Source organism: Myotis myotis, unplaced genomic scaffold, assembly GCF_014108235.1.
Source record: "Myotis myotis isolate mMyoMyo1 unplaced genomic scaffold, mMyoMyo1.p scaffold_m19_p_9, whole genome shotgun sequence".
Classification (NCBI taxonomy): Eukaryota; Metazoa; Chordata; class Mammalia; order Chiroptera; family Vespertilionidae; genus Myotis; species Myotis myotis.
In genome coordinates, this window is record NW_023416401.1 from 63,656,173 (window position 1) to 63,683,645 (window position 27,473).

Below are 27,473 nucleotides of genomic sequence, written 5' to 3' on the forward strand. Positions count from 1 at the left end.
GCAGCATTTTAAGTCTTATCACATCTTAAAAGTTTATCTCACTATCTCCTCCAGTTTTTTAGCCTTTGACTTTTCTACAGACTTTACAGGAAATCATTAGCATTTACACGTCGTTTGTTCCTGCTCAACCTAACAAATAAACCCTTTCTTTTCTTTTCTTTTTTTCCTTTTCTTTTCTTTGTTAATCCTCACCTGAGGATATTTTTTCCATTGATTTTTTAGAGAGAGTGGAAGGGGGTGGAGGGGAGAGACCAAGAAACATCAATGTGAGAGAGACACATTAATTGGCTCCCTCCACATGCCTTGGGACCAGGAATCAAACCTGCAACCCAGGTAAGTGACCTTGATCAGGAATCAAACACGCGACCCTTTGATGCTCAGCCGACACTCAACTACTGAGGTATACTGGCCAGGGCAGCAAACACTTTTCTTGAGTGCAAATCAGTAGCTCTTTTTGCTAGGGTATATAGGGTCTTTTTGACCCTGAATCTAGTTACCTTGATCACCCTCTTTATTAACTCTCTTTTATTATTATTAACTAGAGGCCCGGTGCACAAAAATTTGTGCACTCGGGCGGGTCCCTTAGCCCGGCCTGTGCCCTCTCACAGTCTGGGACCCCTCAGGGGATGACCACCTGCCGGCTTAAGCCCACTCCCTGGGGGGATTGGGCCTAAGCTGGCAATCAGACATCCCTCTGGCAGCCCGGGAGCCCTCGGGGGATGTCCACTTGCCAGCGGGGAGCAGGCCTAAGCTGCAGTCGGACATCCTTAGTGCTGCTGAGGAGGCAGGAGAGGCTCCCACCACCACCACTGTACTGGCAGCCATCAGCCTGGCTTGTGGCTGAGCAGAGCTCTCCCTGTGGGAGCACACTGACCACCAGGGGGCAGCTCCTGCATTGAGCGTCTGCCCCCTGGTGGTCAGTGTGTGTCATAATGACCAGTCATTCCCAGTCGTTCTGCTGTCATGGCATTAGGAAGGGTGAGAACCACTGCTCTAAACCATAGAGCTGGCTGATACTTTTCAAAATAGCTGATCCTAAACCTGTTTACCCAGCCTACACCATTCCTTCCTGTAGAAACCCCAATAAAGGTTTTTACTTTTCCCCTCACTCCCTCTTGCCTCCTAACCAACCCTGGTACTTCCCCATGTGGCACCTGTGTGGCATTGTGTGTCACCTCCTTTTAGGAACTATGATATGAGTAACAAACTAATAAACTGTCTTTTCAGTGGCAATCATCTGGTTTTTTGGTCTCACCATACCTGAATAATAATAAAACCTACACTTTAAAGCAAGTATGTACTCTCTTTTGTTTTGCTTCTTTTACTCAACATAGTTATTTTGAGATTCTGCCATGTGGTGTGTATAAATACTTCATTCATTCTTACTGCTGAGTAGTGTTCCTTTATATCGATACTAGTGGCCCAGTGCACGAAATTCATGCAGGGGGGGGGTTGTCTCTCAGCCCGGCCTGCACCCTCTCCAATCTGGGATCCCTCGGGGGATGTCTGACTGCCGGACATCCTTCTCGCAATCTGGGACTGCTGGCTCCTAACCGCTCACCTGCCTGCCTGCCTGCCTGCCTGCTTGATTGCCCCTAACCACTCTACCTGCTGGCCTTCTTGCCCCCAACTGCCCCCCACTGCCCTCCCTGCCAGCCTGATCATCCCCAACTGCCCCCCACTGCCAGCCTGCTCGCCCCCAACTGCTAAAATATTCGTTGCTGGTATTAGTGAGAGAAATGGTGCGCCTGCATGTAAGGCGTGTAAGGGAAATGAATGCAACGCGATTATAGTAATTAGTCATTAGCAGATGTTGTTGTTCATTATTAATAATTATGTATAACAGTATATTGTAAAAATTAAGTTACAAAATTTTTATTAAAATGTTTCTTACATACTGTTAAATTGGCTGGGCCGCAAAAATACTCGTTGTGGGCTGCATGCAGCCCGTGGGTCATGAGTTTGACATGCTTGATATTACAAGCTTTTGTATGAACATACTAGTACATATCCTGGTTTCTTGGATGAATTAGGTAAGAGTGTAATGACTGCGTCATATAGTAGATTTATGTCTAACTTTTTAAAAAATTGCCAAATGTTTTCTCAAAGTGGTTATATACCATTTACATCCCCACCAGCATTGCACAAGGGTTCCAGTTTCTCTCCATTCTTGCCAACACTTAATATTTTCTATTTTTGTTTTTCCCCCCAAACTTTAAAAAAAAAAAAAAATGGGCCTCCTACTGGGGATTGAGCCCACAACCAAGTATTTGCCTTTACTGGGAATCAAACCCTGACCTCCTGGTTCATGGGTCCATGCTCAAGGATTGAGCCACACCTGCCAGGCTATTTTTGTTTTGTTTGTTTGTAATAGCCAGTCTAATAGGTGTGAAATAATATCTCAGTGTGATTTTCTTTTTTTAATCCTCACCCAAGGAACTGCTTAGAGAGAGGAAGGGAGAGAGAGAGAGAGAAAGAAACATTGATGTGAGAAACATCAATCTGTGTCCGCCTACATGCTCCTGACTGGGGATCAAACCTGCAACCCAGGGATGTGAACTGACTGGGAATCGAACCTGCAACCCTCTGGTGCATGGAATGATGCTCAACTTACTGAGCAACTCCAGCTGTGCCTCAGTGTGAATTTGATTTGCATTTCTCTGATGATTAGTGATGTTGAGCATCTTTTCATGTTCTTATTAGTCACTTGTATAAATTCAAGTCCTTTGCCCATTTTTAATGAGGTTGACTCTTTTGGTTGTTGAGGTGTAGGAGTTTACTTTTAGGGTGTTCCAAAAAAATGTATGCACACATACTTTGAATAATTATAAAGGCAGTGTTTATTAAAATACATTTCACTTTCAAAATTGAGCTATCAGCTGTTAAAGTGTCTATACATTTTGGGGGGACACCCTACATACAGTATTCTGGTTTTCAATTCCTTATCAAATAGCTGTTTTCTCCCATCTGTGGATTTCCTTTTCATTCTGTTGATAGTGTCTTTTGATACACAGAAGTTTTTAATTTTGATTAAGTCCAACTTACCCATTTTTTTGTTATTGACTGTGTTTTTGGTGTTATATTTTTTAAAATCATTGCTAAATCTAATGCTGTGATGCTTTTCTCCTATATTTTCTTCTAAGGGTTTTATAGTGTTAGTTCTTATGTTTAGGTCTTTGATCCATTTAAGTTAATTTTTATATATATGGCATAAGGTAGGAATCCAACTTCATTCTTTTGCATGTGGATATCCAGTTTCCTAGCACCATTTCTTGAAAAGGCTGGCCTTCCTCCATTGAATTGCTTTTGCACCTTTGTCAAAAATTATTTGGGCATATTTGTGTGGATTTGTTTCTGATTCTCTATTTTATTCCGTAGATCTGTTATGTTTATCCCTTTGCTAATACCATATTGTCTTAATTACGGTAGATGTATTCTAAGCTTTAAGATTGGGTAAATGGATTTCTCCCATTTTATTCCTTTTCAAAATTATTCCTGGTTTGTTTTTTTATGCATATAAACTATATTTTGCTTTGGGTTCATATATTTTTAGATTATTTTTAGTTTATTTCAAAGTGAGCTTTAAATAGAACCACATACTTTTTTATATTGTTTCTTGTTTTAGTTAATCAGCAATATAAATTTGTACCAGACTGTTTTCTGTGTTTATTTGAAGTAATCTGCTTGACCTTTTTGCCTCCAGGCTCCTCTGTCTAGGGCCTAAACAAATCTAATTCTAACCCTTAGGACTCAGTGGTTCTCAACCTTCCTAATGCCGCAACCCTTTAATACAGTTCCTCATGTTGTGGTGACCCCCAACCATAAAATTATTTTCGTTGCTACTTCATAGCTGTAATTTTGCTACTGTTATGAATTGTAATGCAAATATCTGATATACTATATGTGTTTTCCCATGGTCGCGACCCACAGATTGAGAACCGCTGCCTTAGGTGAAAGTTAAAGGGAGTAGAATTTAACAATCCTCTTTTACAGGCTTACTATTCCTGTTTCATTCTCTGCATAATTTCATCTGTGGGAGAAAGCTGCTCTTTAGGGCCTCAGACTCCTACTGATTTTGGGGGGTCCTCCTTCCTTTATTTTGGACCTCTCTCACCACATTGCTTTTTTCAAGAAAAAATCTGTAGTGAAAGTTTATTTCTGGTGTTCTAGAACTTCTTCAGAAGCCTTCAGCAGTTTTTCAAGCTCTTTTCTCTAACTGGCAAGTATTCAGTGTGCTGTTCTTACTCCACCCTCCCTTGGTGGCATGTATCAGTTTTGTACTCACCAGTGCCCACCTACTCTTGCCTCCTGTGTTTGTCAGATGTCTCCTCCCTGGCTTGTTCATTGTTGCTTTTGTCACCCTTACAGCTGTTCTCTTTCTTTCTTTGGCTTACTGCCTAACTTCTGTGGCAGCTGCTCTATCGTTGCCTGTCTGCCATTCTGCCCCTTCTCCCCCCTCCACCCACCTTGCTCTATGTAGATACAGCATGTACATTTTCCTTGTTCAGCTTATAGCCTTCCCCATGATATGTTCCAAAGCAGTCATCCTCTTGCTTATAGTATTGTGTTTCACCTAAGTCAGTCACATGAGCCTTTCTTACCTCTGACATCTCATTTAAATCTTTAGTTCTGCCCCTGTAAATTCTCTTATCAGTATCCTCTGAATATTTCTGCCATGCTCTGAGGTTCTCCTGGTTTGGTGGCTAGGCTTCAGTTAACGGTTCTTCTAACCTCAAACACCACTGGTTGATCCTCCACCCTGCTGTCTGTCACTCATTCTTTCTAAAATCCAAATTGTTCCCATCAACCTCCCTGTGCTAAAGCCTTTGGTGGTTCCTCAGTGTGTTCAGTGGAAAGTTAAAACTTTTTATGTGGCCAACAGCCCCTTTGTGATCTGATCTCTGCTTCCTCTATCATCACCACTTGCATTTCTTCCACATATCCTCACAAACTCCAATCTTACATGTTTGTAATTTTCACAGTCATTTCACAGGTATTTATTAAGGTCCTGCTTGATGCCCTTACCCAGCTCTTTGCCATGCCTGGAACCAGATAAGCTTTTTCATGCTTCCAAGTCCTCTCTGCTTGCAAGACTGTTTCTGACCCTTCTCTTGGCTAACTAACTACCCTTTATCCTTCCAAATTGAGCTCAAACATTACCTCCCCTGAAAATTCCTCCCCTGGTCTGAAGTTTTACCACTTCATCTTAGTGTTAGTGTTCATTCAAGGTTTGAATACATAGTTCATTTGTGCCTCACTACTGGTTTGTGAGCTACTTGATGACAATGTCCATATCTAAACCTTCTGTATGTTCTTGGTATCTGGTGGAGTATGAAGGAAGATGCGAGCTTTGGAGTTTTAAAAGCTCAGTTTTTGGCCCTGGCCCAGTGGCTTGTTTGGAGCATCATCCCATATACTGGAAGGTTGCAGTTCGATTCCTGGTCAGGGCACATACCTAGGTTGTGGGTTCGATCCTGGTTGGTGTGTGTATGGGAGGCAACTGATCGATCAATGTTTCTCTCTCACTCTCCCTTTCTAAAAAATAAAAAATTTAAAAAATCAGTAAAAGTTCTGAGTTTGAAATCCTAATAGCTATTTATTTAGATATATGGCCTTGAGCAAATTCCTTAACCTCTGTGATCTTTAGATTCGTCATCTGTAAAATGGGAAAACAATACCTCACTCATAAGGTGGTTCTGAGGATTAAATGGGTTAAAATTATGGAATACCTAGTACAAGTGCCTGCTGTAGGCAACCAAGGATTGTAGTTGTAAAAATGGTTTTTATTTTTAATGTAAATAACATAATGTTGATTGAGTGAACAATTAGCTGAAGAAGCTGAACCCTTCTTCTAGGTGACTTTTTTTCAAATCAGAGAACATGAATAGCTCTAGGAAAAGGCCTAGGGCAGAGCTTAATATTCCTGGCTGCCGCTTACTTCTTTGGTTCTCCCACACCTGGGAGATATCCTCAATAAGGCTGAGAGTTGAGTACATACCTTTCCCAAAGGGATATTCATCTCTGCAAAAGAGTGAGTGTACTTAAAATCAGTAATAGTACTTGAGCAGACACATATGTATATTGAATATCTGAAAATCAGTGGTTGATTAATGAGTGCATTAAAAAAAATCACTGCCCCTTTGTTTAGAAACTCATAAAATGGAAATAACCATCAATTAGTTTTATTTCGCATTAGGAAGATTTTTCTGTTTCTTCATTAGTCTTTAATCTTTTGAAGGATAATAAGATATGTGAAGAAAGGTAGTCCTAGATTTATTCCACTTCCACAATTTACCAGCTACATGACCATCTTTTAATTTCTTTGTCTGCAAAATGGGAGTCATAGTATCTAGCTGGTAGAGTTGCTGTTAGATTTAACTGAAATAACATATACCTGATATTTGATCAGATTTTATCAGTATTAATGTATGGACTATTGAATGCTTAACTTTCAATAGATAGACCCTTGATGGATGCTATCCCAGCCAAAGCATAAACTTTGGGGAATGTGCAGATGGGCTGAGGTCTCCTTTGCTAGTGGGGGCTTCATAATATTGATTTCTCGTAACATTTTTTTTTTTAGTGAATGTATGCAGCATTGTACTTTCTATCAAGAGGGCTGAGAAAAATGCATTCAGGAGCAGCCTCATCATTCCTATTCCTAGGTCATCACAAGTCTTATTTCTTACTAGTGGCCCGGTGCACGAAATTTGTGCATGGGAGGGTGGGTGTCCTTCAGCCTGGCCTGCACCCTCTCCAATCTGGGACCCCTCAGGGGATGTCCGACTGCCAGTTTAGGCCCTGTGGGATCGGGCCTAAACCGGCAGTCAGACATACCTCTACAATCCGGGACTGCTGGCTCCTAACCTCTCACCTGCCTGCCAGCCTGATTGCCCCCTAACCACTCCCCTGCCGGCCTGATTGACACCTAACTGCTCCCCTGCCGGCCTGATCGCCCCCAACTGCCCTCCCCTGCCAGGCCAATCGCCCACAACTGCCCTCCCCTGCCGGGACCCACCTCCTCCGCGCAAGGCGGCGGAGATGCCGGGACCGGCCTCCTCCGTGCTGCACGGAGCCACGGGACCTCTAGACCTCATTGTGCGGAGCGGCCACCAGGCCCCACCTCCACTGTGCACATGGTCATCTTGTGGCAGCCATCTGTGTATGTTTGGGCCATCTTGTGACGATGTCGCGCACGAGGGCCACCTAGGCTTTTATTAATATAGATAACTAGCTGTTTGGGGTTGGTTGGTATATCAGAAAATGAAGCAGGTTTATTTATTTCTTATTTATATATATAAAAGGCTAAGTGACTGATCGACCAACCGGCCAGTACAGATGATGCACACTGGCACTTTAAAAATAAACATTGACTCGCACATGCGTGATACATATACTAGTATAGTTCTCACTGGCGCCAATCACACGCGTTTCGACACTAGCCTCCCATTTAAATTAATTCAAAGACAGTTTCCCGTGATGCCAGCATTTGCGATGACTATTAATAAATCACAAGGACAAACTCTAGGCAGAGTAGGAATATTCCTACCTGAACCCGTTTTCGGACATGCTCAGTTATATGTTGCTTTCTCTCGAGTTCGAAGAGCATGTGACATTAAAGTTGTAAATACTTCATCACAAGGGAAATTAGTCAAGCACTCTGAAATTGTTTTACTCTTAATGTGGTATACAGGGAGATATTAGAATAAGTTTAATCAATTTATCAGTCATTGTTTTTATTAGCATGTTTTTGTTTTTATGTCATGTCTTTGTTATTATTTATTAATCAATTTATTATTTTCATATACATTTTACCAATTTTCAGCTCTGACACTTCTGAGAAAGGGCAAATAGCGATATTAAAATATTTCTTCTAATTAATTTCCTTTCAGTGTGCACGAATCAGTGCACCAGGCCACTAGTATATACAAAATTTGAAAGTAAGTAGGGCCAGTATAGCAGTTTCACAGTATCATCAGAGAACTCAATCCCTTTCTAACTCTCAATTCTGCTATGCTCAAAATCACTTCAGGGTCCATAGGGACTACTGGTTATCACATCTAAATTCCAGATTCAGGAGGAAGGACTTGGGGGGGAGATGGGGGAGGCTCACACCCTTCCGTTTGCACCACCTTCCTAGAGATCTCATAATATACTTTATCTTATATCTTCTTATCTAGAACTTAGTCACTTGTCCACACCTAACTGAGGAATAAGGATTTCCTTAGCACCCAATTTTCCTCTCCTTGCTTTAGACCAGGATGGCAGGATGGCATGTCTCTCAGGGCCTCAGGGTCCACTGACAGGGAGTGTGTGTTTGGGTAAGGAGTGTTTCTCTTTGGCTAGAAGTCAAAGAGTATATCTGTGGATGATTCCTTCATCTTGGGTGCAGGATATATATTTCACACAATTTATCCATGATATGTGTGTAAGCATGTATAATTGATTGCTTATGAGTTTAATATTCAAGGTTTCTGTAGTTCAAGCCTCTCCTCCCCCCACAAAGGTGCACAGTATGGTAAGTTGTAACACCAATGGCATCATAGGGTTGGGGAGGATTAAGTGAGAGGGGGCATACAGAGAACTCAGTACAGCTGGGTTTTGAGATAGGAGGGCAAGGGTGAATGATTTAATAGCCAGCAGACACTATCCACCATCCATGCCCCCACTGTAGAATTCAGAGCCTCCACATGTATCTCTGGAGAATGTCTCAGATCAACTATGCTGAATTTGAATTTTAAGAAAATTTGGGAAATGTTCTTAGAGACTCAAATATTGGGAAAACAACAGCCATAGTTCTTTTTAAAATAAGTTTTTATTGATTTCAGGGAGAGGAAGGGCAAGGGAGAGAGGGATAGAAAAATCAATGATGAGAGAGAAGCATCGATTGACTGCCTCCTACGTGTCCCCTACTGGGGATTGAGCTCAGAACCCAGGCATGTGCCCTGATGGGAAATTGAACTGGTGACCTCCTGCTTCATGGTTCAATGTACAACCACTGAGCCACACAAGCTGGGTGACAGCCATAACATCTTAGAACTCCTTTGTCACTTATCCTAGGGCTTTTTACAAAGTATTGCTCATGGAATCTTAGTTTTCCTTTTCCTTTTTAAAAAAAATATATTTTATTGATTTTCTACAGAGAGGAAGGGAGAGGGATAGAGAGTTAGAAACATCAATGAGAGAGAAACATCGATCAGCTGCCTCCTGCACATCTACGGGGGTGTGCCTAAAACCAAGGTACATGCCCTTGACCGGAATCGAACCTGGGACCTTTCAGTCCGCAGGCTGACACTCAATCCACTGAGCCAAATCTGTCAGGGCCCTTTTCCTTTTTTTTTAATGTTAAAATTTCTGAACTGAGCACCCCAATTAATGTATGTGCAGTGGAGACAAATTTTTAAAGAAATAAATGTCTTTGTAGTGAAATAATGACTGTATATTGGCCCTTTTTCTGGGTGTGGTGTAGGATAGGAGAGAGAACACAATGTGTGTGTGCCATTGTGTCCAGTAAATTAGGGGAACTGCCCAGATTTCATGACTCATCTCCCAAAGCCTCCCTGCTCAGCTCTCCTATATTCACAGTTAACCAAAGGCTTATGATTCACTTTTTGAAACTATTTAGTGATCACTTTTGGGAAATGGGACTGGCAAGAGGTGAATGAGACTTATAGTTTGCTTTCTATTCCTCTCTTCTGTTTGTATATCTTGTAATGAGCATGCTTTACCTTTTTTTTAAGTTGTTTATAATTGCAGTGAAGAAGAGGACCAGTGTCTTTCCTATATTACAAAAGTAATGTTTTAATAAATAACATTAAAATATTTGCTTTCATATTGATGCATGTTGAAACAATATTTTAGATATATTGTGTTAAATAAACTATCATTAAAAAAAAGATTTACTTTCTGCTGGAAGGTGAATGTGGTCTGGGGATTGGTGACTATAGTTGATAACACTGTTTTATATTATTCAAATTTGCTAAAAGAGTAGAACTTGAATGTTCTCCCCAGAAATGAATAGGACAAAAAAACAACAACACAGTTACACTTTGAGGAACATAAAAACTTGAGTAAATGCATAAAAATTTCTTTAAAAAAAATTTTTTTTTATTGATTTCAGAGAAGAAGGGAGAGAGAGAGAGATAGAAACATCAGTGATGAGAGGGAATCATTGATCAGCTGCCTCTTGCACACCCCACACTCCGGATCAAGCCTGCAATCTGGGCATGTGCCCTGACCTGGAATCAAACTGTGACCTCCTGGTTCATAGGTTGATTCTCAACCACTGACCCATGTAGGCTTGGCGAGAAAAAATTCTTTACAAAATTCTAAGTAAGAGAAAAATTGAGAGAATTTTATATCCACCACCTAGATTCTACAATTAACATTTTATTATACTTGTTTTGTCACATATCTATCCATCTATCTATCCCACTATCCATCAATTCATATTGTTTAAAATATATTTCAAAGTAAATTACATATATCAGTACCCATCTTCCCAATACTTAAACATGTATATCATTTACAGTATTTGTTAATGGGTAGAGTCTTTTTTCAGAGGTAAAATTTATGTACAGTGAATGCCCAAATCTTTTTATTTTTAAGTCCTCACCCTTGGATGTGTTTACCATTGATTTTTAGATAGTAGAGGGGGGTTGGGGGGAGAGAAAGAGAAGGGGAGGGGAGATACACACCGATTGGTTCCAACTGGGGGCAGAGAACAAACCCCCAACCCAGATACCAGCCCTTGACACAGAATCAAGAACCTCTGGTGTACAGGCTGACGCTCTAAACACAGAGCCATGCCGGCCAGGCTGTAAATGCACAAATCTTAAGTTACCATTCAGTGAATTCTAAGAAATATACCCAGGCAATCCAAAACCCTGTTAAGATATGGAATACTACTATTGTCCAGAAAGTACCCTTATATTCCTTTCCAGTAAATCCTGTGTCTTTCCCATGCAACAATTATTATTTTTTCCACCATAGTTTTACTTTTTCTAGAACTTCATATGTATGGAATCATGCATTATAATATGCTCTTACATAAGACTTTTTTCACTCAGTGTGATTTTTTTTTTTTTTTTAGATTCACCTAAGTGGTGTGTATCAGTAATTCTTTTCTTTTTATTGCTGAGCAATATTCCATTGTTTATATATTACCACTGTTTATATATTACCTTATTGTTGGTTACCTGGGTTGTTTTCAGTTTTTGTTATTATGAACATTCTTATACTAGTCTTTGTGGACATAGTTTCTCTTAGGTGAAAATATAAGAATAGAATTACTAGACCGTAAAGTAGGTGTATATTTAGATTTATAAGATGCTGTCAGACAAACTTTTTAAAAATATTACAAATAGAGCTCATCCTAAAAACTCATCCTGTGACAAGGTGGAACCATTTCCACTATTAGAATTATGCACAGGGTGTCTGGTATTGTGCAGACTACAATTGGATGGCTGGGCTGGTTTCCTTTTGACATTTGGTAGTGCATATTTTCCTTGTATTTAAACCATTTGTTCATTCATGTTGAAACTAGACCTTAGTCATAGAACCAGTTTTTAAAATCTTCAGTTCAGAGAGAGGTGTGGAGAAGTGATGAATTTGAGACAATATGGGGTATCAGTGAGTCAGAGGTGACAGAGAGAGGTTGAGAGATTTAACAACAAAAAAGCTGTGTGGGAGATGTGGGAAAGAGGATGTGTGGGGAGAGAAAGAAATACCAGTGCCCCCCCCCCCAGTGAATTTTAATTTAATATATTTGTAAAAGTTATTTTTAAGTTCAAAATCAAAGGTTGTCTTGTATACTAAAATGGATTTCCAAAAACCCTCCTCATTCTGTTTAACAATTACATAGTATTCCATTTTGTGAGTATGCCATGATTTATTTAATCATGTTCACTTTTCCTATTGATAAACATTTAGGTTATTTCGAGTATTTTTTTTTTTATTGCAGATAATACTGCTTTGAATAACCTTGTACATAGGTCACTTTTAAAATATGGGTATATCTGGAAAGTTCTTGGGCAGAATTGTGTCAAAGGGTTTGTGCTTTCATAATTCTGATAAATATTTACAGATTGTATGAGAGTATCTGTTTATGAAAATCTTTGCCAGTGCAGTGTTGTTCAAGTTTTTATATTTGCTTCTGATAGTTAAAAATGATTTTGCGGTATAGCTTTAAATTGGGCTTTCTTTGATCATGAGTGAGGTTGAGTATTTTTCATATATTTAAGAGAGATTTTTCATTTTCTGTGAATTGTCTTTCTCATGTCTTTTGCCCATTTTGGGGGTTTTTGGTCCCCTTTTTATTAATCTAATCTGTAGGAGCCCTTTATATATTAGGGAAATTAGTCCTTTATGAATGAATTGGAATATTGTAAACGAGCTCAGTCTTTAAAATATGGAGGTAGTTTTAGTGGAATGGTGATAAAAGAGATCAGATTGCCGTGTACACAACTCTTTCTAGAAATTTGGCTGTAAAGTGTAGTAGGGGGAATGCTAGCTGGAGGATTGATGCAAATTCAAAGGAGTTATTATTATTTGATAAATTCTTGTATTTAAATGCTGTTATGAAAGGGAGGAATTAAATCTAGGAGATGGTAGTAGAGGGTAAGGTTCCCAATGAACTGAGGTTCTTGGAAAGAACTGCAGAGGAGGAAATTTGTAAATATGGTGATGAGAATTAAGGATATCCCATGGCTTCTATTTTCTTTGAAGCGAAGGCAAGGCCAATAGCCAAGGGTATAGGAGGAGATGGTTGGAGATAAGAAGAGCTTCTTTGAAATCACTGCTATGGAGAATTGGTGAGAAAACTGAATAGGGAAATACAGAAAGATTGCAGATTTTCAGAGTTCCACTGAGGCAGAAATAGTGATATAAACTTTATGGATTGTTTGGTTTTCTTAAGCAGCATTTTGCAGTACAAGTGTAAGATTAGTTCAGGATTGGGTTTGGGTGAGGGGGTTCCCTCATCTATATGTAATGGAACAATGTAGCAACAGAACTTAGGATATTAGCAGGGAAGTGATTGAACTGACACAAATTCTTGATTATGTAGAGAGGAAAATAAAGACAGGACAGAGATATTGGAAATAAAATTAGAGAGGAGCTGAAGGAACCAAAAGCCTGGTGAGGTCAGAGAACAGTTTGTAGTAGAAGTAATAGCGAGAGAACTGCAGGGATAAAGGAGTGTGGTGGAGAGTGGGATGAGAGCTTTTCTTGGTGGTGATAGAGCCTAGAATGAGCCATTGTCATAGGGCCCAAGTAGAGTAGAGGTATAGGTTGGAATTGAGGAAATCAAGGAACTCAGAGGCTGGCCCAGATGTGAGTTGTAGTGACTGATGTCTGTGAGGATGTTGAACAGCTTTCTAGGAGATTATCAGGACTTAGGGATGGAAAGAAAACTGTGAACCACATTTCAGTAACAGAGGAGTGCCAGCAATCATTAGGCAAAAAAGTCCTCAGGAACAGGGACTGTTAGAGCAGGCTCCAGGAAAAACGGTTTGCAATAGCATCCATAAAGAATGAGGAAACTTCAACCCTACATCCCGACATGCAGCTCTAGGATGCTTGGATAGAAGACATGGTGATTAGAGGAGGGGAAGTAAGCGTAGGTGTGGTTGCAGTTTAGTCTGGAGATCAGGAAGTCACGGGAATTAGCATGAGGGTCTTTATATCCTCTGAGAAGAATTAGGCCTTCACTGTGGTTTTCCTAATTATGGTTTAGTGACATGGGTCTTCTTTTATATATATATATATATATATATATATATATATATATATATATATATATATATAGTCCAAGCTGGCTGGACTCTCTAAATCAATATATATAATTTTATTGATTTTTTACAGAGAGGAAGGGAGAAGGGATAGAGAGCTAGAAACATCGATGAGAGAGAAACATTGATCAGCTGCCTCCTGTACACTCCCCACTGGGGATGTGCCCGTAACCAAGGCTGGAATTGAACCTGGGACCCTTGAGTCCGCAGGCTGACGCTCTATCCACTGAGCCAAACCGGTTAGGGTGACACGGGTCTTCTTAAACTGACATCTCTCTCAGCCCCAACTTTATGCATACAAATCTTCTCCAACCTGCCATCTATGCGTTTGTTCTTTTCCCTGGCATTCTTTTACTTGAGGTATGCCTTCCTTGTGCAGTTTTCCTTCTTTTAGTTTTGTTCCTTATATTCAGACTGTAGTGAAATTTATTTTTTAACTTAATTGTATTGATTATTTTTATTTATAAAAATAACATGCTTTTTATTTTTAAAATTTAGAAAATAAAAAGTACAATATAAAGAAAATAAAAATCATAAAGTACTATGCCAAAATTTTTATAGATTTTTCCTTCTAATCTTTCATGCATATACATTTATAAATTTAGTTGAGATCATATGGTATATTCAGTCTTGATCTGGCTTTTTAAATTTTGGTTAATCTTCACCCAAAGATATTTTTTCCATTGATTTCTAGAGAAAGTAGAAGGGAGGGAGGGAGATAGAGAGAAAAACACCAATGTGAGAGAGACACATTGATTGATTGCCTCCTGCATATGCCCTGACTGGGGCTGGGGATTGAATCTGCAACCCAGGTATGTGGGTTGACCAGAACCTGAGACCCTTCGGTTCACGGGCTGACGCTCCAACCACTGAACCACACTAACCAGGGCTGGGCCCCCCCCCCCCACTACCTTTTTTTTTTTTTTTTTAATGAAGGGCTTGCCTTGGCCGGTTGGTCCAGTTGGTTGGAACATCATCCCGTACACCAGAAGGTTGCTGGTTTGATTCCTGTTCAGGGCACATGCCTAGGTTGGGTGTTTGAATTCTGGTCGGGGTGGTACCAGAGGAAACCAGTCAATGTTTTTTTGCTTTCTCTCTCTCTTGAAAAAATTAATAAAAACATATCCTTGGATGAGGATTTAAGAAAAATAAATGGTTTGTTCCACTTTCTTATACTCTTTGAATGCAGCATTTTGAATCATAATAATATATCATCTTGAATAACAACATAATACTTATTTCATCTTTTTCCTGTTTTCCCTAGTGGGTATTTGGATTGTTCTTTTCCACTTAATGACTATCTCTATATCATTTTAAAATATATTTATTTACTTATTGATTGCAGAGAGGAAGAGAGAAGGAGAGAGAGATAGAAACATCAGTGATGAGGGAGAATCATTGACTGGCTGCCTCCGGCACACCCAACACTGGGAATCAAGCCTGCAATCCAGGCATATGCCCTGACTGGGAATTGAACTGCAACCACTTGGCTCATAGGTCAACGCTCAACCACTGAGCCAAGCTGGCTGGACTCTCTAAATCATTTTAGTCTGAGTTATAGTTTATTTATATTCACTTTAGAATAGAACCTTGAAAATGGGTTAGAAAACAATATGAATATCTTTAAGATTCTTGTGTAATCTTACTGGAAAGAAATTTGTTAGTTTAGGCTAGTTGGCATTCCCACCACTATTTGTGTTCTTTTCTGTGACTCTTGCGAGTGTGAGGGAGGAAGAAACTGTCCTCTAACCCAGGTTCTTTCTGCTGGTCTAATAACTAAATTCACCTGATAAAGATTAATAAGAGAAAATGACCTAATTTAATTACATGTGTATGCATGGGAAATTCACTTACTAGTACATGAGAGAGTCAGAGACCTCACGTGAGAGGTTCAAAGACAGAAAGAGAAATTTAAATAAATGATATCCTGAGCTAAGGATGAGGTAAGGTACCTTGAGGTTTCAGAGGGGAGGAAGGTTATTGCAAAATGATAAGGAGAGTAGATGTTCAGTAATTAGTAGTTTGCCCTGCCATATAGATGGGTCAAAACATTTTTTTTCTGGTGACAACTCTTATTATGGGCAAGGCCCCTAATTTAAAGTCTGGTGTGCTTGCAGGGTCTTGATTGCCTTCAGCTCAAAATAATTCACATGCTAAAGTGGCACATTTTGGGAAGGCTTCTTGTGGACCCTTATACCAGCATTAAATATTTCAAATGATTGATCTTTTCTGATTTGGAAAATAAAAATGTTATCTCATATTCCTTTGATTAGTGGGGATGGTCAGCACTTTTCATGTATTTTCTTAGTTGTTTGTTTTTCTCTTCTGTAAATTACCTGGTTAGGTTCTCCAGGTTTTTCAAAGTTGGGGTTTTAATGTTTTTCGTATTGGTATATGAGTTCTTGTTTTAATCTTTCTCTTATTTATGAAAATTTCCCCAGTTTATTTCTTAAAAAAAAAAAAGACTTTTTAGATTAGTTTTAGGTTCACAGCAAAATGGAGTAGAAATTATAGAGCTCCCAAATACTCCCTTCCCTAAATATGCACAACCTCCCCCACTATTGACATCTACCACAGTGATCCTTGTTGAACCTACATTTTGACACATCATTATCACCCAAAGTCCATAGTTTACATTAAGGTTCACTTCTGGCTTTGTACATACATTCTATGGGTTGTGGCAACTGTATAATGATATCTATCCCCAATTATATCATCATATAGAATAGTTTGACTGCCCTTAAAGTCCTGTGTTCCATGTATTCATTCTCTTTCTCTTTCCTAACTCTACAACCACTAATCTTTTTAGTATCTCCATAGTTTTGCCTTCTCAAGAGTATTATACAATATGTAGCTTTTTCAGATTGGTTTCTTTCACTTGGTAATACATGCATTTAAGGATTCTCCTTATGGTAAGAATATGCTTAGTTTTTATAAGAAACCACCAAACTGTCTTCCAAAGTGTGTGTATCACTTTGCATTTTCACTAGCAATGAATGAGAGTTCCTGTTGCTCCACATCCTCACCAGGATTTGGTGTTGTCGGTGTTTTGGATCTTGGCCATTCTGATAGGTGTGTGGTGAGTGGTATCTCATGTTTTAATTTGTAATTTCCTAATGACATATGTTGCTGAACATCTTTTCATATGCTTACTTGCCATCTGTAAATCTTCCTTGATGAGATGTCTGTTCAAGCCTTTTGACTATTTTTTAAAATATATGTTTTTATTGATTTTACAGAGAGAGAGAGGAAGGGAAAAGGAGAGAGAGAAAAACAAACATTCCTGAGAGAGAGAAACACATTGATTGGCTGCCCCTGCATGCCCTCCCCTGGGGACTGAGCCTGCAACCCAGGCATGTGCCTTGATTGGGAATCAAACCAGCAACCTTTGGGTGTATGGGATGACGCTCAATCAACTGAGCCACACCGACCAGGGCTTGACCATTTTTAAAATTGCGTTAATAGTTTTCTTATTGAGTTTTAAGAGTTCTTTGTATATTTTGGGTAACAATCCTTAGGAGATGTGTCTTTTGCAAATATTTTCTCCTTATCTATGGCTTCTCATTCTCTTGACATTGCCTTTTGCAGACCAGAAGTTTTAAATTTTAATGAAGTATAGCTGATTGATTATTTCTTTCATGGATCATGTCCTTGGTGTGATATCTACAAAGTCATCACCATACCCAAGGTCATGTAGATTTTCTCTTATGTTATCTTCTAGGTTTTGTAGTTTTACGTTTATATTTAGGTCTATGATCAATTTTGAATTATTTTTTGTGAAGAGTGTATGGTCTGTGTCTAGATTTGTTACTTTTTGACATTGTATGACCATTTGTTCTAGCACAGTTTATTGCTCCATTGTATTGCTTTTGCTCCTTTGTCAAAGCTCAGTTGACTATATTTATGTTGGTCTGTATTTTGGCTCTCTCTTCTGTTCCACTCTCCTATTTGTATATTCTTTCACCAGACCACACTGTCTTGATTACTATTGCTTTGTAGTAAGTGTTGAAGTCGGATAGTGTTAGTTCTCTAGCATTGTTCTTTGGTACTGAGTTGACTATTCTCAGTTTTTTGCCTTTCTCTATTATAAACTTTAGAATAAGCTGGTCAGTATCTATAAAACAACTTGCTAGGAGATTGAGATTGTATTAAATCTATAGACCAAAATTGAAAGAACTGGCAATATTAAGTCTTCCTTTCAATGCACGTTATTTTTAATTGATTTCTTTTATATTTAGAATCATTTGTTTTTTTCTATTGTTAGGTTTCCCATTTTTAACCTTGGTGTTTTCTTATGTTGCCTTCATGTTTTTCTTCCTCATTCTGAACTCACATAAATATTTATTCCCTTTTAAAATGTACATGCAAACATTTAATTCTTCAACTGAATTTTATTTTGGTCTATGGAATGAGGCAATGGTCTGACCCCCTCTCCCCAAATACATATTTTCCCAAAAAACCATTTCATATTGATTTATCAAGAATAGACACATATACATATACATATACAATAATCAGCCTTCCAACCTGTTTCCTAATCCTATGGAGGGAATTGTATGTTTTTCCAGTTTTGGATTATGGTCAGATGGGAAGAATGGGAATATGGTCAAATCTTGTATGGCCACACCTTGGAAAGGCTACTTGCTGGACCCACTTCCCTGTTAGGCATGGTTGCTGGTACCAGAGGCAACTCCTGGGATATATATTAACCATCTGCACGTCCCTACCTTTCCTCTGGAGAGGCACTACCATACTGAATTACTCTCTAGGCATGAGGCCCATGAAGATAAGACCTATGACTATTGCTCTGCAGTTGTTTCCCTCAGTGTAGGGCATAGAAATCTGAATAGATGAATGAGCCACTATTAGTTGTGGAAATGTGCCACAGCCCTTTGATATGGTTTGAGGTGGAATTAAGGTTGAGGACAGCTGTATAATGTCTGCTTCGAAGGGCACTATGCAGTCAACCTACCATTTTCATATTTCTCATTCTGAAGATGCTAAAACTGCACATAGCAATCACCTTTTAAAAGGACAGCTACCTAGCTCTCACCCCCAGAGATGCAGTCTGACATGGGGATTTTTTAAAGTTCTTTGGGGTAATTCTAAAGTGCAACTAAAGTTGAGAATCACTGCTCAAAAAAGTTTGTTCTTATTAAGTCTTATTTATATGTCTATAAAGATTCAATGAAGTAGTTGGATTCCTGGGGAAATGTACATATCAGACTCCTAAAAAATTATTGGTCCTGTGTGCACATTTTAATAGCTGGGAAGATTTTACCCAAAATACTCCTTTGGTGAGTATTTGGACATAGTTACAATAATATAGAATTTTATTTAACATGGCTCTCTCTTTTCCAGGTCAGCATGGATTCCTGGATCATTCTTACTCTGCTTGTCAGTAGTCTGATACATGTCAGTGCCAACAATGCAACCACAGGTAAATTGTCATTTAATAAGGCTGTAATATTTTACTTTAAAAAAATATTAAAGTTTTACTTAAAAGTAATGGTAAAATAAATGTTTTCAGAAATCTCTATGAGTCCTAGTGAATGCTCATCATTGTGGTATACACCATACTACATACTATGACATATACCATATACATACTTCTTTAAGTAAATAAAAAGGTAATGTATTCATTCCTGAAAAGTACAAAAAAAATTTTGTTGCCGTGACCGGTTTGGCTCAGTGGATAGAGCGTCGGCCTGCGGACTGAAAGGTCCCAGGTTCGATTCCGGTCAAGGGCATGTACCTGGGTTGCGGGCATATCCCCAGTAGGAGATGTGCGGGAGGCAGCTGATCGATGTTTCTCTCTCATCGATGTTTCTAACTCTCTATCTCTCTCCCTTCCTCTCTATAAAAAATCAATAAAATATATTTTAAAAAAATTTGTTATTTAAGACCCTATATATTAATTCTGAGGAACTAAGTAAAGAATCCAGTTTCTTCCTCCCTTGGACTAGTAGTCTTTTGGGTTAGTAGAAAGGGTCCAGCACTAGATAAATGTGCCCACACTCTTGTTTATTTTATTCACTCTTTGGTGTCCAAGTGTTTGAGAGCTTATTAAGACTTGATACTTTGTGCTTTGTAATTTTTAAGCTATCACATTCTTCCTGTGATGTTTCCTTATTTTCTTGATGTTTATAGCTTCACCTACAAGATCTAATGAAGCATTGGTAGCAGAGTCAGTAAAAGAAGAGATCAAAACTTCAAATCCTACTTCTTCAGTAACTTTTCCTGTGACACCAACTTTCAGCCCAAATCTAACTCTGGGACCCACCTATGTAACCACTGTCAATACTTCAGATTCTGAGAATGGGACCACAAGAATAGCAAGCACCAATTTTGTAGTTACTACAATTTCGCCAAATGGAACATGGCTTCCAGATAACCCGTTCACAGATGTCAGAACAGAATCTTCGGAAGGAAATTCCAGCACTGCAGCAACCACTCCAGAAACTTTCCCTCCTTCAGGTACTAGAGATGGTTTCTATTCTTTCTTTTGCTATTTGAGTTTATTCACCCTTTATTATTTTTTTGTGTGTTTTCTAGGCATAAAATTTCTTGAAATAAGTAAAATTGCCCAAACAAAGTAATGAAATCTAGATATAGGGAACGCTCAGTGATGTCTGATTAATATAGGGTTAAGAGGAAAGAAGAAAGATTCTGGATGATGTCCTGCTTTGCATGGGTTCCTGGTTAGATTGGCGAGGTTTAATCATGTTCAAAGGCAGAGAAGAATGTTGAAAATATAAGAGAAAGAGGGGAGCTAAATGATTATGCAAGAGCCCTAACCAGTTTGGCTCAGTGGATAGAGCGTCGGCCTGTGGACTGAAAGGTCCCAGGTTCGATTCCAGTCAAGGGCATGTACTTTGGTTGCAGGCACATCCTCAGTGGGAGATGTGCAGGAGGCAGCTGATCAATGTTTCTCTCTCATTGATGTTTCTAACTATCCTCTCCTTTCCTCTCTGTAAAAAATCAATAAAATAGATTTTTTAAAAAATAAATGATTATGCAAGAGACTGAAGATGCAGGTATACAGAGGTAAGTAATAGTATTATCCCTGAAAAGAAAGGAATCTGTGGAGACCATGGGAAGTAAAATGGGTCTGGATGGCCTAGGCAGTTAGATATGGAGTGGGAGACCTGTGTCCAGGGGTGGAGTTAGAGATGATCTCAGAGAAACAGTTGAATTGCAGTGTCAGTTTGTTCAGGGCTTCAGCCCAGCCTAGGCAAAGTATATCAACAGAAAGTTCTCAGAAAAGGAAATATAAATGATCCTTTGAAAAACCTCACTCAGTGAAATGCAAATTAAAGCTATACCGAGCCTTGGCCAGTGTGGCTCAGTTGGTTGGGCCTCATATCTCTCTATCCCCCCACTCTCTGAAAAGCAATGGAAAAAATATCTTCATGTGAGGATTAACAAAACAGAACAAAAACTTGGCAAATACCTCCAGAACAAAGTTAGAAAACAAAAGCAGGCAGCCTTGTCTTGTACTGACTCTAAGAAGGATGCTCTCTGTGATTTTCCATTAAACATGGCCTTTCTGACTCATTTATTGAAGCTTTTTAATATTAGGGAAATGAGCCCTTTGTTTACCTGTGATAAAACTACAAATACTGCCCCCTAGTCGGTCATCTAGCTTTTCTGCATTGCAGAAACTATTATTAGCAATTTAGAAAATTTTTTTATTAAAAATTTATCATATTCAGGATGTGTCATTTTATTCCTGTTTCAAAGAGCACTTATGTCACAAATGGGTGTTAAATTTTGCCGATTACCTGTTCAACATTAATGAGCAAGATCTATATGATTTTCTTTTTTTTATCATGCTATGATGAATCATATTAACAGATTTTCTATTTTTGAACTCTTTACATTCCTACAAAAACAACTGTATTTGGTTGTGTTGTATTTTTCTTCAATGAATTGTTGTAATGTGTTTGATAATTATTTTATTTGGGATTTTCTCCATTGATATTCGTAAGTTATTTCCAAATAAAATTGGTCTGTGTGTTTCCTTTGTATTTGTGCTACATTAGTTGTTAGTATTTTGTTTTGCTTCATTGAAAGAATTGAAGTTTACCTAGAAAACTATGTTTTTCATTAATGTTTTCAAAATTATTTGAATGGGATTTGAGGAAAAGCCATCTTTTAAGATCAATTTTTTATATAGCTATGAATATTTATTTTATATATTTATGGTTTTTTTCTTGCTTAGATTGGCTAACCATTTATCTGTTTCATGACTCATTGTTTTTTTTCTTCCAAAGAACCTGCTATTATGTATTTATTAGTTCTGTCTTTCTCACTTTTTATTAATTTCTTTTTTATTCTTATTCTTTTTTCCACTTTTCTTAGATTTATTTTGTACCTTTTCTGTCTTCCTGAATTGAATGCTTAATATATTTAATGCTGTGAATTTTTTTTTATGAGTATAGCTTTAACCATATCCTATAAGGGTTCTTGTAACTAGTTGTATAAGTTAGGGTGCAGTCTAAACTACTTTGACAAAGGCACAGCAAAATTAAGTGACTTAAATTAAGACAAAAGTATCTTTCCCCTATCACATTCTATTTTTTAAAAAATATATTTTTATTGATTTCAGAGAGGAAGGGAGAGGAAGAAAGAGATAGAAACATCAATGATGAGAGAGACTCATTGATCAGCTGCCACCTGCACGCCCTCTAATGGGGATCCAGCCCGAAACCTGGGCATATGCCCTTGACCAGAATCAAACCCGGGACACTTCAGTCCGCAGGTCAATGCTCTAGCCACTGAGCCAAACCGGTTAAGGCCCCTGTCACATTCTAGAGGTAGATAGAGGACTTCGCTTCCTCACCTAGGACCAAGTTCCTGTATTCTTGTGGCCCTGTCATCACAACAAAATTTCCCTCATTTGTTTGGTTAAAGATGGCTCTCATTATTGGGTTCTGGTTTCAGCCCCTGTAAAGGATAAACAGAGGCAGTGGGAACACAAATTTTTTTGCAAGCGATGTGACCAGATATTGCCTTCATCAGTTTCACACACATCCCACTGGCTGAATTCCTTATATGACTACACCTAGCACAAAGGAGTCTCAGAAATGTAGTTTTTAGCTAGGTAGCTTTGTGCTCAGCTGAAGAAAACAACAAAACAAAAATGGGTTCTGGCCAGGCTGGAATGGTTCAGTTGTTTGAACCTCGCCCTGTTCACTGAAAGGTTGCCTGTTTGATTCCCAGTCAGGGCACATACCTAGGTTATGGGTTCGATCTCCCATTGCGGCACCTATGGAAGGCAGCTGATTGATGGTTCTCTTTCATATTGATCTTTCTCTTTCTCTCTCTCTCTCTCTCTCTCTCTCTCTCTCTCTCTCTCTCTCTCTCTCAGCATGTCCTCAGATGAGGATTTTTTTAAAAAAAAATTGGGTTCTGTACCAAAGACAAGAGATTGATATTGGGAGAGCGTTGGTAGATTTTGCCACAAGACTGATTGTTTGTTTGTTTGTGTTAATTCTAACCCGAGGATATTTTTCCATTGATTTTTAGACAGAGTGGGAGGGAGGGGGAGAAACAAAGAAAGAGAAACATTAATGTGAGAGAGACACATCGACTGATTGCCTCCCGCATGTGCCCCAAACAGGGATGAGGAGGGAACCCACCACCCAGGTATGTGCCCTTGACCAGGAATGGAATCCGAGACCCTTCGGTCCGCAGGCTGATGCTCTAACCACTGACCAAACCCAGCTAGGGCTATATTCTTGTACGTTTTATGAGTATTGATGCTGCATTGTTTTTAGACTCACAGAGAAGGACAAACCACTGATTAAAAGTTAAGTGAATCTGGGAAATCTCCTTTCACAGGTGTTGGAGGTTGCCTCATTCTAGCTCCAATATATATAAGGTGAATGTATCTGTATTCCTAGAGTTTATTTTGTCTTACCTTAGGTTGAATAGTAATGTTTTAATTTGAATGAATGTTTCTATTTTTCACTTGTAACACAGGTAATTCTGACACGAAGGACAGAAGAGGTGAGCCACTCACCCTATGTCTGACCCTTTTATAATATTTGTAATGTTTCCTTTCCTCAGTCTGTAGTAACCTTGTGCATTTGTGACTGTTATGTGTTTACTTTCCCTAAAGTTGTTTTCATATTAACCTCATAGGAAAGAGTAACAGGGACAAGTACTCATGTTTTTTTAAATGTAGATTACAGATTCTAATAGCTATGATGCGTTTTAACAAGTAATGAAACAACTATATCTTACTTGATCATGTCACCTTGTTAATATTACCCTTTGGTGATATTAGGCCATAGTTACCTTTAAAATACCGCCTTTGTGTTGTTTTTCCCTAGTCAACAAAATGTCAACCCTTTATCACTTTATATGGATTTCAGCCCTTTAGTGTAAAGTCCCTATGACTGGAGAAGCTGTGTCGATGGTCTGAGCAGTACTGCCAAATCCCTGATCACCAGAGAGCAGAATATGTGGTACACACCTGTAGAAATGGCATGTTTTACTTAGGACAACAATAAAGCTATAAAGAACATAAGAGAAAGAAATCATCCAACAGCCTAAGAAATGAAAATTGCATTTGAGTTTGGAAAATGTTAATCTGTGAAGCAATCTTTCTCATCATGAATTTCCTATTAAATCAGACTTTTTGAGGTATTTTTTTCTGATTCCATTATTTAACTGTGCACAATTTTTCCTGCATTAATTATGTAATGGAACATTTGAAGGCTTATGAAGTCCGCTAAGTAGGGAGCATTTGAATCAGAAAAGTAGGTACTCCAACCTTTTATGTGTTATCCATCTGCCACTGTATTTGGTGAGGAATAGTGAGATGTTACCATACTGTGTACAGAGTTTCCTCAATTTTGCAGCTCTTGCTTTCCTAAACTTAGGAACTAGATTCAGTTAATGCAGTATCCTGGCTATTCACATCCTCTTACCTGATTCTAACTATTAAATGAAGAAGTTTATAGATTTATGTTGCAAATATATTTTCTCCATAAAACTGGTCTTTTAACCAATCTTACAAGAAAGTCAAAAGACAAAGTGGTAGACTTCAAGATTAAACATAAGATGTGTGATTCCTTCTACTTAATGTATATTTTCTTAATATTCAGCCTTTCTCTTCCCTCAGATATATCCCTGTTTTACCTAGCTAACTAATATGGATTTGAGTAGTTTCAATATTATGATTAAAAAGAAACAAAATTGCCGAGACCGGTTTGGCTCAGTGGATAGAGCGTCGGCCTGCGGACTGAAGGGTCCCAGGTTCGATTCCGGTCAAGGGCATGTACCTGGGTTGCGGGCACATCCCCAGTAGGAGATGTGCAGGAGGCGGCTGATCGATGTTTCTCTCTCATCGATGTTTCTAACTCTCTATCTCTCTCCCTTCCTCTCTGTGAAAAATCAATAAAATATATTTTAAAAAAAAAAAAAAAAAAAAAAAAAAGAAACAAAATTAGCCCTAGCCAGTTTGGATCAGTGGATAGAGCATCGGCCTGTGGATTGAAGGGTCCCAGATTCAATTCCAGCCAAGGGCACATGCCTGGGTTGCAGGCTGGATCCCCAGTGTGGGGTGTGCAGGCGACAGCCAATCATTGATTCTCTTTCATCATTGATGTTTCTATCTCTCCCTCCCTCTCGAGCCTTCCTCTCTGAAATCAATTAAAAAAATTTTTTTTAAAGAAACAAAATTACCTTAATTATCAAGATTATTGCTAATTATGAAATACTAATATAATTTTTTTAAATTTAAATTCTTTTTGTTTAAAGTATTACATGAGTCTCCTTTTTTTCCCATTGACCTCTCCCCGGATGCTCCCACCCCCAGTACATGCTCTCACCCCCCCCCCCCCTACTGTCTGTGTCCATTGGTTATGCTCATATGCATGCATACAAGTCCTTTGGTTAATCTTTTACCCCCCCCCCCCATACCCCGCCTTCCCTCATAGGTTGGACAGTCTGTTCGATGCTTCTATTAAATCTTTTTAAGTTAAAAAATAATTTTGGCTCTAGCTGGTGGTTCAGTTTGTTGGGCATCGTCCCTTGCACTGAAAGGTCGCTGGTTCAATTCCCAGTCAGGGCATGTGTGGGGGTTTCAGGCTCGATCCCTATCGGGGGGCATGCAGGAGGCCACTGATTGATGTTGCGCTCTCACATCAGTGTTTCTCTCTCTCCCTCTCCTTTTTTCTCTCTCTAAAAAAATCAATAAAAATATTAAAAAATAATAATTTTGTATATTGTCTTTGGCCAAACAGGAAATTGAAGAGGCATACCAGTACATATTCTCAGCAGTCTCTAAAGCCCTATATGTAAAGATGATTTTACCAGAGCAGATCTTTTGTGGTATTGCTGTAAATTTTTATGTCATGTTCTAATTTTAAAGGCAAATATTTGTTTTTTGAGAAATGAGGCAGTTGTTTTGAAATGCTTGTTATAAATTATAAAGGGTTTGCTGAGCAAAATATTTCTATACAGATGAACTAAGGGTTATAAGTTTTATATACTGGCCCTTGTGGTGCTTTGAACAGCAATGGCTGGTGTTTTAATTATCAAAGCAGGAAGGAATAAAAAGAGGAAGGGAGGCAGGCAGCCTTACTTTCTTTCTTTGAAGTCCAAGAAACTGGTTATTTTTCTCAAATACATTATTTTTAAAATGTATTCCAAATTATTTTGGAATATATTGGTAGAATCAGCTTTTGTCCTAATTGTAAAATATATATAATATAAAATTTGCCATTTTAACTGTACAGTTTAGTGATATTAAGTACATTTACGTTGTTGTGCAACCATCACCAATCACCCATCTCCAGAACTATATTATTATCACAAACTGAAACTCTGTAACCCATTAAACACTAACTCCCCATTTCTCCTTCCCCTAGTCCATTCTTTTTCTGTCTATGAATTTCACTATTCTAGGTACCTAATTTAAGTGGAATCATACAATATTTGTTCTTTTGTTACCAGTTTTTCTTTCAAAGTATTTTTACTGGTGTTAATTTGGATGATTAGTGTAATATAGTAATGCATACTAGTAAATCCAATTCTAGCATTGAGTTCATTGACATTGTTGTGCAGCCATCACCACCATCCATCTCCATAACCCTTTCATCTTGTAAAATTTGAACTCCAGACTTAATAAACAATAATTTCCCAGTTTTCCCTCCCTCCAGCTCCTGGCAACTACCATTCTGCTTTCTCTCTGAATTCGACCACTTTAGGTACCTCATATAAGTGGAATCATGTAGTATTTCTTTTTTTGTGACTGGCTTATTTTTTATTTAGCATAATGTCCTCAAGGTTCATCCATTTTGTAGTATGTGTCAGAATTTCTTTTTAAAGCTGAAAATATTCCATTGTATGTGTATACCACATTTTCTTATTTATCAATCAATGGAAAATTGGTTGCTTCTACATTCTAGCTGTTGTGACTAATGCTTCTTATGAATATGGGTGTCCAAATATCTCTTCATGATCCTGCTTTCAAGACTTTGGGGCATGTACCCAGAAGTAGAATTGCTGGATCATTTGGTAATTTTATTTTAAGTTTTTTTGTGTTTTCCACAGCAGCTGTATCATTTTACATGCCTACCAACAGTGCATAAGAATTCCAGTTTCACCACAACCTGGCCAACACTTAGTATTTTCTGGGATTTTTTTATAGTAGCCACCCTGGCTGGT

The 27,473-nt window shown here is 38.5% G+C and overlaps 1 protein-coding gene across 10 annotated transcripts in view; it reads left to right on the plus strand.

Annotated features, from left to right (window-relative positions):
• PTPRA (protein tyrosine phosphatase receptor type A) overlaps positions 1–27,473 on the plus strand; it is a 138,084-nt gene that overhangs the window by 54,237 nt on the left and 56,374 nt on the right. For 3 of the 10 annotated variants that reach the window (XM_036323325.1, XM_036323334.1, XM_036323329.1), the window contains exons 2-5: positions 16,781–16,869; positions 19,152–19,230; positions 19,941–20,267; positions 23,778–23,804. In XM_036323325.1, the coding sequence (XP_036179218.1) occupies positions 16,783–16,869; positions 19,152–19,230; positions 19,941–20,267; positions 23,778–23,804 (520 nt within the window). In that variant the 5' untranslated portion in view covers positions 16,781–16,782. Of the gene's footprint in view, positions 1–16,780; positions 16,870–17,360; positions 17,479–19,151; positions 19,231–19,940; positions 20,268–23,777; positions 23,805–27,473 lie in introns of those variants that run through there. The other 7 variants (XM_036323326.1, XM_036323335.1, XM_036323330.1 and 4 more) reach the window with 4 other exon arrangements.